At 55.0% G+C, this 10,121-nt stretch overlaps 6 protein-coding genes across 7 annotated transcripts; 3 read left to right on the top strand and 3 right to left on the bottom strand.

Annotated features, from left to right (window-relative positions):
* Window positions 1–934: 934 nt before the first annotated feature.
* SDRG_09901 lies at window positions 935–3,633 on the top strand (the record flags this gene model as incomplete). 2 transcript variants are annotated; one of them, XM_008615862.1, is made up of 11 exons in its annotated part: window positions 935–1,252; window positions 1,307–1,411; window positions 1,461–1,607; window positions 1,650–1,787; window positions 1,833–2,075; window positions 2,129–2,165; window positions 2,212–2,351; window positions 2,404–2,573; window positions 2,624–2,779; window positions 2,832–3,345; window positions 3,399–3,633. In XM_008615862.1, exons 1-11 carry the CDS (start codon window positions 983–985, stop codon window positions 3,558–3,560), a joined length of 2,082 nt encoding a protein of 693 aa, XP_008614084.1. In that variant the 5' UTR covers window positions 935–982. The 2 variants fall into 2 exon arrangements, with proteins under 2 accessions (XP_008614084.1, XP_008614085.1); XM_008615863.1 differs by having other exon boundaries at window positions 983–1,252; window positions 2,627–2,779; window positions 3,399–3,560.
* Window positions 3,546–4,061, bottom strand: SDRG_09900 (hypothetical protein). Its single transcript, XM_008615861.1, has one exon. The coding sequence runs from the start codon at window positions 4,054–4,056 to the stop codon at window positions 3,592–3,594; it is 465 nt and encodes a 154-aa protein (XP_008614083.1). The 5' UTR covers window positions 4,057–4,061; the 3' UTR covers window positions 3,546–3,591.
* Window positions 4,062–4,209: 148 nt separating this feature from the next.
* SDRG_09899 (hypothetical protein) lies at window positions 4,210–4,833 on the top strand (the record flags this gene model as incomplete). The annotated part of the gene is made up of 2 exons (XM_008615860.1): window positions 4,210–4,408; window positions 4,457–4,833. The coding sequence occupies 2 exons, from the start codon at window positions 4,210–4,212 to the stop codon at window positions 4,831–4,833; spliced, it is 576 nt and encodes a 191-aa protein (XP_008614082.1).
* On the bottom strand, window positions 4,763–6,168 carry SDRG_09898 (hypothetical protein). The gene is made up of 4 exons (XM_008615859.1): window positions 5,548–6,168; window positions 5,415–5,504; window positions 5,077–5,367; window positions 4,763–5,029 (listed from the first exon to the last, which is right to left on the bottom strand). The coding sequence occupies exons 1-4, from the start codon at window positions 6,142–6,144 to the stop codon at window positions 4,844–4,846; spliced, it is 1,164 nt and encodes a 387-aa protein (XP_008614081.1). The 5' UTR covers window positions 6,145–6,168; the 3' UTR covers window positions 4,763–4,843.
* A 511-nt stretch (window positions 6,169–6,679) lies between these two features.
* Window positions 6,680–7,671, top strand: SDRG_09897 (hypothetical protein). The gene has a single exon (XM_008615858.1). The coding sequence runs from the start codon at window positions 6,759–6,761 to the stop codon at window positions 7,590–7,592; it is 834 nt and encodes a 277-aa protein (XP_008614080.1). The 5' UTR covers window positions 6,680–6,758; the 3' UTR covers window positions 7,593–7,671.
* SDRG_09896 (formate-tetrahydrofolate ligase) lies at window positions 7,645–10,114 on the bottom strand. Its single transcript, XM_008615857.1, has 9 exons — window positions 9,979–10,114; window positions 9,633–9,917; window positions 9,547–9,588; window positions 9,297–9,498; window positions 9,061–9,252; window positions 8,813–9,013; window positions 8,695–8,765; window positions 8,057–8,646; window positions 7,645–8,012 (listed from the first exon to the last, which is right to left on the bottom strand). The coding sequence occupies exons 1-9, from the start codon at window positions 10,099–10,101 to the stop codon at window positions 7,760–7,762; spliced, it is 1,959 nt and encodes a 652-aa protein (XP_008614079.1). The 5' UTR covers window positions 10,102–10,114; the 3' UTR covers window positions 7,645–7,759.
* Window positions 10,115–10,121: the final 7 nt, after the last annotated feature.

Genomic DNA, 10,121 nt, shown 5'->3' with positions numbered 1-10,121 from the left:
TAATATTCCGCAACCAAAAGGGACAAAGGCAAAAAGTTGTTGAGTTTGGAGAGAGATAGTTGCCGCACGCTAGCTCCTAAGCCGTCGGGGCAAGGAGGGGTAGAGGGGATTGCAGTGAAGCAGACAGAAATGGTCACACGAGCTGCTATTTCAATTGGCCACCCATCACGCACACGAGTGTCGCGATTGCTTTCGTCTCAAAGAGCCATTGCCCCACGGACTGGACAACACGCATCAACTCGAACGATGGATGCGCTTTTACATCGGGACCGCCGACCTGCGACGCTGTAATTTGCGTCCAATGCCCATTCGCACGAATTATATTCATTTTCCCTTCAGCCTGGGGGTGACAATCTTGAGGCAATGCAAAAAGCGGGTAGGCCGAGAAAGTGCGACTCGCACCATCTCATTTGCCTAATCTTGGAGGCTTCACAGTCATATGATAGTTCCGCCGACCGCGCGACGAAACACCCGAGACCGAGGCTTCACGCTTTCAGTATGCGTGTCTTCGTTTGTGTGTCGTGCGTAATCCTTCTCGATTTCCACGCAATACAATCCAAACTGCCACCTGCAATGGCGCAATAAGTTCCATTCGGGATAGCGAATTACTCGGAACAGCTCCTTGCGCAGTTGTACCAACTCAACCCTCTTGACCTGTGCGGACATTCTACGAGCCGACGCCGACGAGCTGACGAACCGATCAAATCCCATTCGCCGAATTTAGTCCTTAGATGAGGCAGATATACCTCGGCAAAGTGTGACAAGATTAAAATAAGTCGATCTGAAGGACCTGATTCAGGAGCTTTTGTATTCGTAAAAGATAAAAAACTTGCTGGCCTACCGGAACTGGAATTGATTTCTCAAGTTATATTATATATAATATTTTGTATGTATTGTATGAATATTATTTCTACGCCGTGAAATCCGGAGATGGGCGTAATCAGCCAGGTCGCATTGCAGCGAGGACATCGTGCAGCAGGCGATGGCCAGCATCATGCAGCACACGACGGTGTGCGTGAACAAGTACACGCTTCGTTACCAGGACGGCGACCTCGAGCAGAGCTACCAGGCCTTCTGTCACTCGCGCCAGAAGGCGCTTTGGCTGCGTGGCCTCATCCCTGCCGCGATTAGCCACCTCGTCTTCGCCATCAGCGACAGCGTCGAGCACGACCCGCTGAACTTGCAAGTGACGATTCCTGCCCGACTCTTCCTTGTGGTGCTGCAGATCGGCCTCCACATCCTCGTCAAGATGGTAATGAGTGGAGGAAGCGACCAATAATTCTTATGCACGATTGAATGGCCCTAGGACCTGGTCAAGACTGACGAGCGCCTCATGTTCATGGTCGCCATGTGCAATGGCCTCTCGACCTTGCTTATGTACGCGCTTCAGCGCTCCGTCTTGCATCAATGGGTACGGATGTCGTTGCGAGAGGGCGTTTCTCTGACGAAAGCTGTTGCAGGATGTCCTTTTTGTCCTCTTTGGACTGTCCTTTTACACGATTCCCAAAGTCACACCGCTGGGCTTTGTACACACTGCTATCGGCAGTTGGACCACAGCCGTCGTTTACTTTTACGTGGCCGTTTTTCTGCGACCGTCGACGCTCCAGGTGACATTTGTCCCCATGGATTCGCACTAACTTGCACCATAGCTCGAAACCGTGCTTTCGTTTTTCTACTGCGCGCCTGTGATATGGATTTTCAACACGATCTCGTACTACTCGGAGTACAACGCGCGCGAACGCTTTGTGCTTCGGAAACGTCTGAACAGCGAGCGCATTAGCCTTGCGGTATTCTTCCATCGTTTGAGTGATTTTCGAACAGACTTGGCGTAGGTGTCCCGAACACTTCTCGAGGCTAACAAAACGAGAGCGACATTATCCTGTCCCCAGGCCACAATGACAGTCGACATGAATGGGACGACGCTCTTCTTGGGTGTGCTTCTCTGGGGCGCTTTTACTTTGGGCAGCTTCGCTTCGTTCCCCGACATGTTCAAGTTTGTCGACGAAGCGACTGGCTGGGCGTGGTTTAGCCACTGCGCTGGCGTCACCGTCTTTCTCGTCATGACCACACGCCGCGTACAACATCATAACGGAACGTTCCGCACCAACTCACATGTTTTAAATGCTAGCTGACCATGCTGGCTGTCGTACCGTGCATCGGCGCATGTACGTGATCGCAAGTACTTTCACCGGGGATGCATTTCTTTTGTAGTGCTTTTGTGGGTCATGTCGCTGGTGATGTCGGCCGAGTGGATCGTTTTCTCAGCTCATAGCGTGGGGTATACGCTGCTCGCGGCCTCGGCCATGATTGCCCTCGGAGTCGTGAGTCGCTTCGTTTTGGCGTGGCGCCAGGTAGGCCACCTATGCAAGCGAGGGAGTCAAATTTGCTATGTATGATATGTAGCTTGTGGGCTTCTTACAGCGCACATGCTTTCTCTATCCACAGCTGCAGGACGGTCTCAACCGCGAGTTTCCGCTTCTCGAAAAGATCGTGTCGGAGTACAATGCTGGCTTCGAGCCGCATATTTTGGCAAGCCGAAACGCGGTCAAATCTCCGACACACACACACACCACGTACGCTCTCGAGAACTATGTAGACAATATCGCTGTACATTTCCAACAAGTAGGATTTCCCCCGGCTCGGAAGCATCGACACACATGGTCGAGGCTGAGACGACGTCCGGCTGCGGTATTTCGTCTGTCTTGCCGTCCTTTAAGGATGGAAAGTGCTTCTTCTGCTCCAAGAACGATGTCGTGCATTACGTGCCGGCGTGTGGCATGTATGTAAACAATAGAGATGGCGGATAGTCTCACACACTTCCTTTCGCGTAGGTGGGGCAAGTGGGCCCACTGGCGCATGGACTCGAATCAAATGGTTGACCAAGCGCAAAAAGGCAACATCCAGCAGCTTTCTGTAAAGCCAACTGTGAGCATGTGCACATCGTACTACGACCTCCAGGCCAAAGCTGCAGATGCCGTGGACGAGCTTGGAGTTTTGACGCACCAGCTCGAAATCACCAAAGCGCAGCTGGTGGCAGCTACGCGCGACACAACAGCTGCGCACGTATCCAATGCGCTTCTCCGGCATGCACTCCACGATGCAAGTGCAAAACACGATGCAGATGTGACGCTACTCTCAAAAGAAGCGAACAAAAAACTCACGCTCCTCCAACAAGAGTCGAACGAACGTCTGCATGAGTTCAAGGCGGAACAAGCACGTAGCATTGACACCCTGAAGGCACGTCTAGCGGCAACAATGGCTGCGCACGACGCTGAGCTTGAAGCAGCAACGTCCGATGCCAAGAAAGCACTGCGCCTGTCTTGTGATCGTATTGCGTACCTTGAGGTCTGTTCCCTGCCGAGCCGCATGGCCGATATAATTATTCCTGTTTGTACTAGGCCCGTGTCGGACAGCTCGAGGTTGAGTCTCGTACGGCAAATGCCATGGTGCCAGCACTTGTGCCGTCACACTCGTCCCTTGTTGTCGAGAAGCAGTCGCGTCGCATGCCGTATGCGCGTGCGCTTGAAATTGAGGGCCTCCGCGAGTCGGTGAAACACTAACCGAGAAGGCATGTCTCTTTTTTGCAATATGCTACTTGGGCCGAAAAGGCACCGCCGAAAAGTCGTCGTTGTAGCGCTTGTATTCGGGGTGGTAGTTGAAGTTGTCGATGAGAACTTGGAGGCCCTGCGCGTGCTTGATCTTAGCTTGGTCATACTCTTCGCTCATCTCGACGGTAGTCGCAAGGTATGAGTTCTCGAGCGGCTTTATCTTACTCTGGAAAATGCCGTTCCAGCGCTCGCACTCAGCGAGCTTCCGCATAATGTCCTCTTTGCGCGTATTGATCTTAAAGAGCTCGTCCTCGTAGTCTTTCTTGCCCTTCATATCTGCCTTGATCTCTCTCTCGAGCATGTCCATGCGCCCTGCAAGCGTGTCGAGCGCACCAGCAATACCACTCGTTGAGCGGTTCATGTTGGACGCTTCCTTGGCCGTCACAAGGCCGCGCTCGCTCGGCGGCTTGTACACGAGCTTGGCCGGAGGCCGCTTTGTTCCGTGCATCGCGAGCAAAACTACTTTTCGAGGAAATATTTTGCACGAAACCGACGGTCGTTTCGCAGCACACCTTGCTATTTATTGCTTTATTAAACGCTTGCTTTGTACTAGTATACGGCATCAGAGGTCCTTTGAAATGACATAAATACTCGGTCAACGATGCGTGACGACGCCACGATGGACGCCGAGTTGAGCTCGCTCGAACGTCGCCTAGCCGATCTCTACGGCGCCGTAGGCATGGTCTCTGGGACGGGAAACGTGCCGTCACTGCACGTGCGTCTGCATGAGCTTTCTGAAAAACTCCATCAGGTCGAGAACAGCATCGACCCGCCCAACGTTGGCCCCTTGCACCTCGCATGTACTGTCAGGACCCAAGTCTCGTATCCATCGCTCATGATGCCTGTAGATGAGCAAAACAAGAAGCTATTGGCGCCAGGCTTCCTCGGAGAGCTCAAGCTCCAGTCACAACCTGCCTCGGGGAGCCTCGAGCAGACTACCAAGATCATCATCTTGACGTCTCACGACATGGTCCAGACGATGTCGACCGACGCACAGATGATCCAGGAGCTTGGGCGCTACGTGGCACTGCCCGCGATCGCGCCTGCGACACATGCAACCTTAACGCGCGCAGAAACATCCAACTTGATTTTGGGCCAACAGGTTTTGGCGCGGCACGCCCAGGTCGAGGCATTGCTTCTGCGCTACGCAGACGTCATGGAGAGTATCTCAAAGAAGTTTCAGCTATACGACCAAGTCCTTTCGCAGCTTGAAGCCAGCCGCTAACACATTTATATCAAGTCGACGGCTCTGCATCCTCGTATATGCGCACAACCGACGATACGTCGCATGGAAGGCGCGTCACGGGGCACTCGCCGTGGTCGATCACGTACTCGTAAATGCACGGATAGCAAAACACAAAACCCGAGATGCAGCTGGCAGGGTTCGTGCGAGGGCGTTGGCACAAACCGCAGCGATGGGTCTACGCGATATAGACTTGAACGTGCGAAAGAAGAATGAGAGGACTACTTCGGACGACATGGCAATCGCACTCAGATTGAGCCGCGGCGGCAACGGCGGTGGAGGCGGCGGGCAGTTGTTGGGGCCATGCGGCGTCGGGCGCGGGTTCATGTCCGAGTACATCCACTCGATGAACTTGAAGCCGATGATCGTGAAGATGACAATCGTCTGCGAGTGATCAAGTGTCATCCACGTCGCTTTGTAGAGCATTTTGCGAAGGCCGTTCACGAGACTCGGACGCGCATTAAGCTCCTGGAGAATATGCGCACGCTGGATGAGCCGCTTCTGGTCGAACGTTGACTAGAGTCCGCACGTGACACGAGGCGCGTTGACAAATCGAGACGTACAATGTCGTGGGGCGTAATCCGCGCGAACACGACCTTCATCGCGCGCAGAAATGGCGTAAAGTGGCGGGTGTATCCGAAGAGGTACATCCACTATAACATGAGTGACCGAGGGAGCGACGAGCCGTGCATGTACCTGATATAGAAGAAATGAGCCTTCGTAGGTAAAATGAGCCGTCGGGTAGACATCGACAAACGCCCTCTTGAGCTGGCCCCACATCCGAAGCGTCGTCCACTGTCGCCAGAAGCGCTCCATCTTGGACGGCGGGGACAAGAGCTCGGCAGGAACAGGCACATAATCTCCGTCCGTATCACTTTCACCGTCGCCGCGATGGCCAAGATTCGTGGCTAACAGGCTGTGATAGTAGGTGTCGAGCTTGGCCTTGACGTACGGCACGCCAATGTCGTAGAGAAGCCCAAGGTGACGGCCGCGCTCCGTGAGCGGTCCATCAAGCGCAACACGCTTAACACCATAGAACCGTTCCGAGAGAAGGCTGTCGTAGTGTGCGAGGCAATAGCGCTCCACGAGAAGCTTCAAGAGCGCGTACGACTCGTGAAAGTGCTTGACGGGCGCCGAGGACGCGAGGTGCGGGTACGTGTCGCAGAGGACGTTGACGAGGTACTGTGCCGCGGGCTTGAAGCCGCCGGCCATGCGGTCTTGCATGATGAGCTCGAAGGTCGACGGTAGCGCCTCATCACCCGCGACGCTCTCGTTCGCGAGGAAGAGCGTCATATATTTTGTTCGTTTCGAAATCGGATGGGTAAACAATCAAAACAGAATTATTAATAAAATTATTAATACGGTCAGCCCAGAGGGTTAAACCAAGTTAAACTGTCCAGCATTTGGAGAATAACATAGTAACCGAAATCGCTTGAGGCCACGCCCCCAAGCACAACTATCTCCAACACACCAGTATAGATTTTGTCGCCAAATGCAGCAGCAACCTCACTCGGCACTAGCTCTCGGCACTGCATCGCCATGAGGACAGCGGGGAGATTTGCGAAAGGGACAGCTCACGCATCCGGATAATTGAGCCCGGGTTGGTGTGGGTGTGCATGCCGTGAACCGGCTCCGGGTCTGCTCCGTTGTTCAAGCCCGCTGCATTATGCGCTTTCTAGGACGTTTGTCGCTGCTCCCAGCGTAGCATGGTGCCTTCGCGGGCCTCCAGCATCGGTGAAGTGCGTGTCGACAGAAGATCGCGAAGTCGCTCGTTCCATGGATTTCGGCCAATCGAATGCGTGTACGTTGAACGTACTTTGTCGTACAGCGTACACCGTACGTGCCGTACAGCCCCCCTTTGACTCTGCGGTGCGGACAAGTCGAACCGCTTCGGGCCGAAGAAAGATATGATGAACTCGGTCGCGCTACCCTTCCTGAAGAAGTCCCGCCACGACGAGATGCTGGGTGAAGACGCCAGCGGCTCCATGGTTGAGGGCATGGGTAGCATGAACAGCTTCATGCTGCCGCCTGTGGCTGACCCGGCGCTCTACTGCCGCACGAACCTCAAGATCAAGTACCACGAAGACAATGACCAGACGCTCAAGTTCGACAAAGGCACGACGACGCTGGCCTTCTGCTTCAAGGGTGGCATCCTCGCAGCCGTCGACTCGCGCTCGACACAAGGACCGTTCATCGCGTCGCAGTCCGTCGACAAGATCAACGAGATCACTCCATACATGCTTGCGACGATTGCCGGTGGCGCCGCCGACTGTCAGTACTGGCAGCGTAACCTCGCCGTGCAGTGCCGCATGTATGAGTTGCGCAACCGCCACCGCATCTCGATTCGCGCCGCAAGCAAGCTCATTGCCAACACGTGCAACTACTACAAGTCGTACGGCCTCTCGCTTGGTATGATGATGATGGGCTATGACGACGGCCAGCCGACGCTCTACTACGTCGATGACGAAGGGTCTCGCATGCGTGCGAGTGCGAAGAAGCCGAAGTTCTCTGTCGGCTCGGGTAGCACGTACGCGTACGGTGTCTTGGACACGCATTACCGGTGGGACTTGGAAGACGACGAAGCAATTGAGCTCGGTCTCAACGCAATCTACCAAGCCACGTACCGCGACTCGTACAGTGGCGGTCTTTGCCGTGTCTACTTGTTCAAGCCGGACGGCTACCAGAAGGTCCACGACATTGATGTTGCCGAGTTGCACGAGCGCTTCGGTGGCCGCAACTAAGTCATGGCAGCGACACGTGTCCTGCGCAATGAAGTGCAGTACTAATGCATAATACGACCCCCATGCTTGAATCTTGGTATTTTTTTGCTTAAACCCTCCCAGACCTAAAGGCGGATAATCCGCCGAAGTAGTATTCTGGTTTGAGCTACGAAGTATTCTGGTTCGAGCTACGAGAGGCCTGTGATTGTGCCGTCTGGGAGGACATCAATATCATGAAAGCTGGGGCGCGTGGCGAGGCCTGGCATCGTTGCCACGTCGCCTGTTAGCACAGTGAGAAAGCCAGCGCCAGCGAACAAGCGCACGTCCGTGATAGGCACGATAAAGTCGACGGGGCGGCCTTTCAACGCCGGGTCATGGGAGAGTGAGTACTGCGTCTTGGCCATGCAAATGGGGAGGTCGCCGAAGCCTTTCGACGCATACCTAAAGGCACCATCGCCAAACATTCAATGCACAGCACAGTGTACCAGCTTGCACGTGCTTTTGCCAGCGAACTCCAATCGCTGCCACCGCCACCGTAAATCATATGGACGATGGCATCAACCTTGGCTTCGATGGAGCTTTGCAAGTCGTACGTTGGAACAAACGGACATCGGGGCGACGACGTAGCAGCGATGACAGCCTCAGCCAAGTCGACCGTGCCTCGACCACCGAGCGCGTGGTAGCGGGCGACGACAGCGTCGGTCGCGCCCGCAGCCTTTGCTTCGTTGATAATCGCGTCCAATTCCGCTGGTGAATCTTGCATAAACGGACTCACAGCGACGACGACGGGAACACCGAAAGACGCGGCGATCTGTACCTGCGCACGTAGGTTGGCGCACCCGGTGCGCACGAGGTCGACACGCTCCGTGAGATACTCGGCCGGCATTGGTTTCCCGGCAACAACGGGTGCACCGCCGCCGTGCATCTTGAGCGCGCGCACCGTCGCGACAAGCACGATGCAGTCGGGACGCAGACCGCTGCTGGCGCACTTGATGTTGCAAAACTTTTCAATTGCCATATCTGCACCAAAGCCAGCCTCTGTGACGACGACGCCGTCTCGCCCCACAAGCTTCAGCTACAGTTGTGCATATGAGCTCGCTCTCGGGATGCTCATTTTTCGCACCGCAATCTTATCCGCAATGATGGACGAGTTACCATGCGCGATGTTGGCGAACGGCCCCGCGTGCACGAACACTAGATCGGCGTCATGCGCAGGAATCCAAGTCGGTCGTAGACAATACCTGGTGAGCCCTCGAGCGTTTGCATGAGCGTTGGTTGCAACGCGTCCTTCATGAGAGCCATCATAGCCCCCGCGACGCCAATATCGTCCGCAGTAATCGCAGCACCGTCGCGACTAAAGCCGACGACGATAGCACCGATGCGAGTGCGCATGTCGAGCATGTCGCGCGCCAACGCTAAGATCGCCATGACCTCGCTCGCGACTACAACGAGTTACAACAAGGATCTTGACGCAAATACACATAGTTACCGCTGATGTCAAAGCCGGTGCTCCGGACTTGACCCTTTTCCGTCGGACTGTGCCCGATTGAAATTTGGCGCAGGAACCTGTCGTTCGTGTCCAGCACCCGCTTGATGGTGAGTGTCGACGGGTCAATATCGAGTCGGGCGAACCGAGCTCGATCGCACGTTGATAATTCAGCTGGGTCATTGCCCCGGATGCCTGCACGCGTCGTCGTATGCGTGACCTGCAGGAAGAAAACATACCGAGCTTGCCCAAGCGGCGCTGCATGGCCGGGGTAAATTTGGGTTGTGATGGAGCACACTTGTTTGAGACGAGACGCGCGTACAACGTTTCGTCTGTCAGCTGAGATTCGTGAAAGATACGGGCGTCGATGGCGGCGGCCAAAAGATTGGTGGCGGCTGTTATGGCGTGGATGTCACCGGTCAAGTGCATATTAAACTCGTCCTAAGTACGGGTTAGTCGCCGCAATGCGATATGCATGGACATGAGTACCATGGGAATGGCTTGAGCATAACCACCGCCCGCCGCACCGCCCTACGACGTAGCATTGATTGTGCATCCCCGCGTCGCAGCGGTACTTTGATGCCAAAGATCGGGCCTTGTGACGGTTGTCGGACGCACGCAAAGCTATTTGTGTTGAGATGCGCGCTAAAGGCTTGAGCCAGTCCCATCACACACGTCGTCTTGCCCTCGCCCAGTGGCGTTGGCGTGATTCCACCGACGACGACGTACTTGCCTTGGGGAGCATTCTCAAGCCGATTGAGGACCGAGAGCGCCACCTTCGCCTTGTACTTCCCGTGCAACGAAAGCTCCTCGTCATGTAAACCGATCTCAGTTGCCAACTGGGCAATTGGCTTTGGCTTCTATCGTTCACAATGTTTGATGCAGCATGAGACGTCTCTGTCTAGTGTAGGCTGGACCAACCTGAGCCTGTGCTATCTCCAGATCTGATGGGGCTGAGGCCAAAGGTTGCAGATGGAGCGGCTTCAGTGGCCATGCGCTGGTGGACAGCCAGCATGCTCTCGAGAGTCTCGCTTTGTTCATCATGCTTGTGCGTGCGCCGAAGC

This window comes from Saprolegnia diclina (assembly GCF_000281045.1).
Source record: "Saprolegnia diclina VS20 unplaced genomic scaffold supercont1.32, whole genome shotgun sequence".
Taxonomy (NCBI): domain Eukaryota; phylum Oomycota; class Saprolegniomycetes; order Saprolegniales; family Saprolegniaceae; genus Saprolegnia; species Saprolegnia diclina.
Note: the sequence above shows the minus strand (reverse complement) of the source record. Positions and strands in the feature narration are given on the sequence as shown.

Bases quoted from the DNA above. Each gene is read 5' to 3' on its own strand.
- SDRG_09900 (XM_008615861.1), bottom strand. From the start codon at position 4,056: ATGCACGGAACAAAGCGGCCTCCGGCCAAGCTCGTGTACAAGCCGCCG.
- SDRG_09898 (XM_008615859.1), bottom strand. From the start codon at position 6,144: ATGACGCTCTTCCTCGCGAACGAGAGCGTCGCGGGTGATGAGGCGCTA. The intron at 5,505-5,547 runs GTACATGCACGG...CTCATGTTATAG, and splicing joins GCTCATTTCTTCTATATCAG to TGGATGTACCTCTTCGGATA. The intron at 5,030-5,076 runs GTAGTCCTCTCA...TATATCGCGTAG, and splicing joins CGATTGCCATGTCGTCCGAA to ACCCATCGCTGCGGTTTGTG.
- SDRG_09897 (XM_008615858.1), top strand. From the start codon at position 6,759: ATGATGAACTCGGTCGCGCTACCCTTCCTGAAGAAGTCCCGCCACGAC.
- SDRG_09896 (XM_008615857.1), bottom strand. From the start codon at position 10,101: ATGATGAACAAAGCGAGACTCTCGAGAGCATGCTGGCTGTCCACCAGC. The intron at 9,589-9,632 runs GTACCGCTGCGA...GCTACGTCGTAG, and splicing joins GCCCGATCTTTGGCATCAAA to GGCGGTGCGGCGGGCGGTGG. The intron at 8,766-8,812 runs GTATTGTCTACG...ACGCCGATCTAG, and splicing joins AACGCTCGAGGGCTCACCAG to TGTTCGTGCACGCGGGGCCG.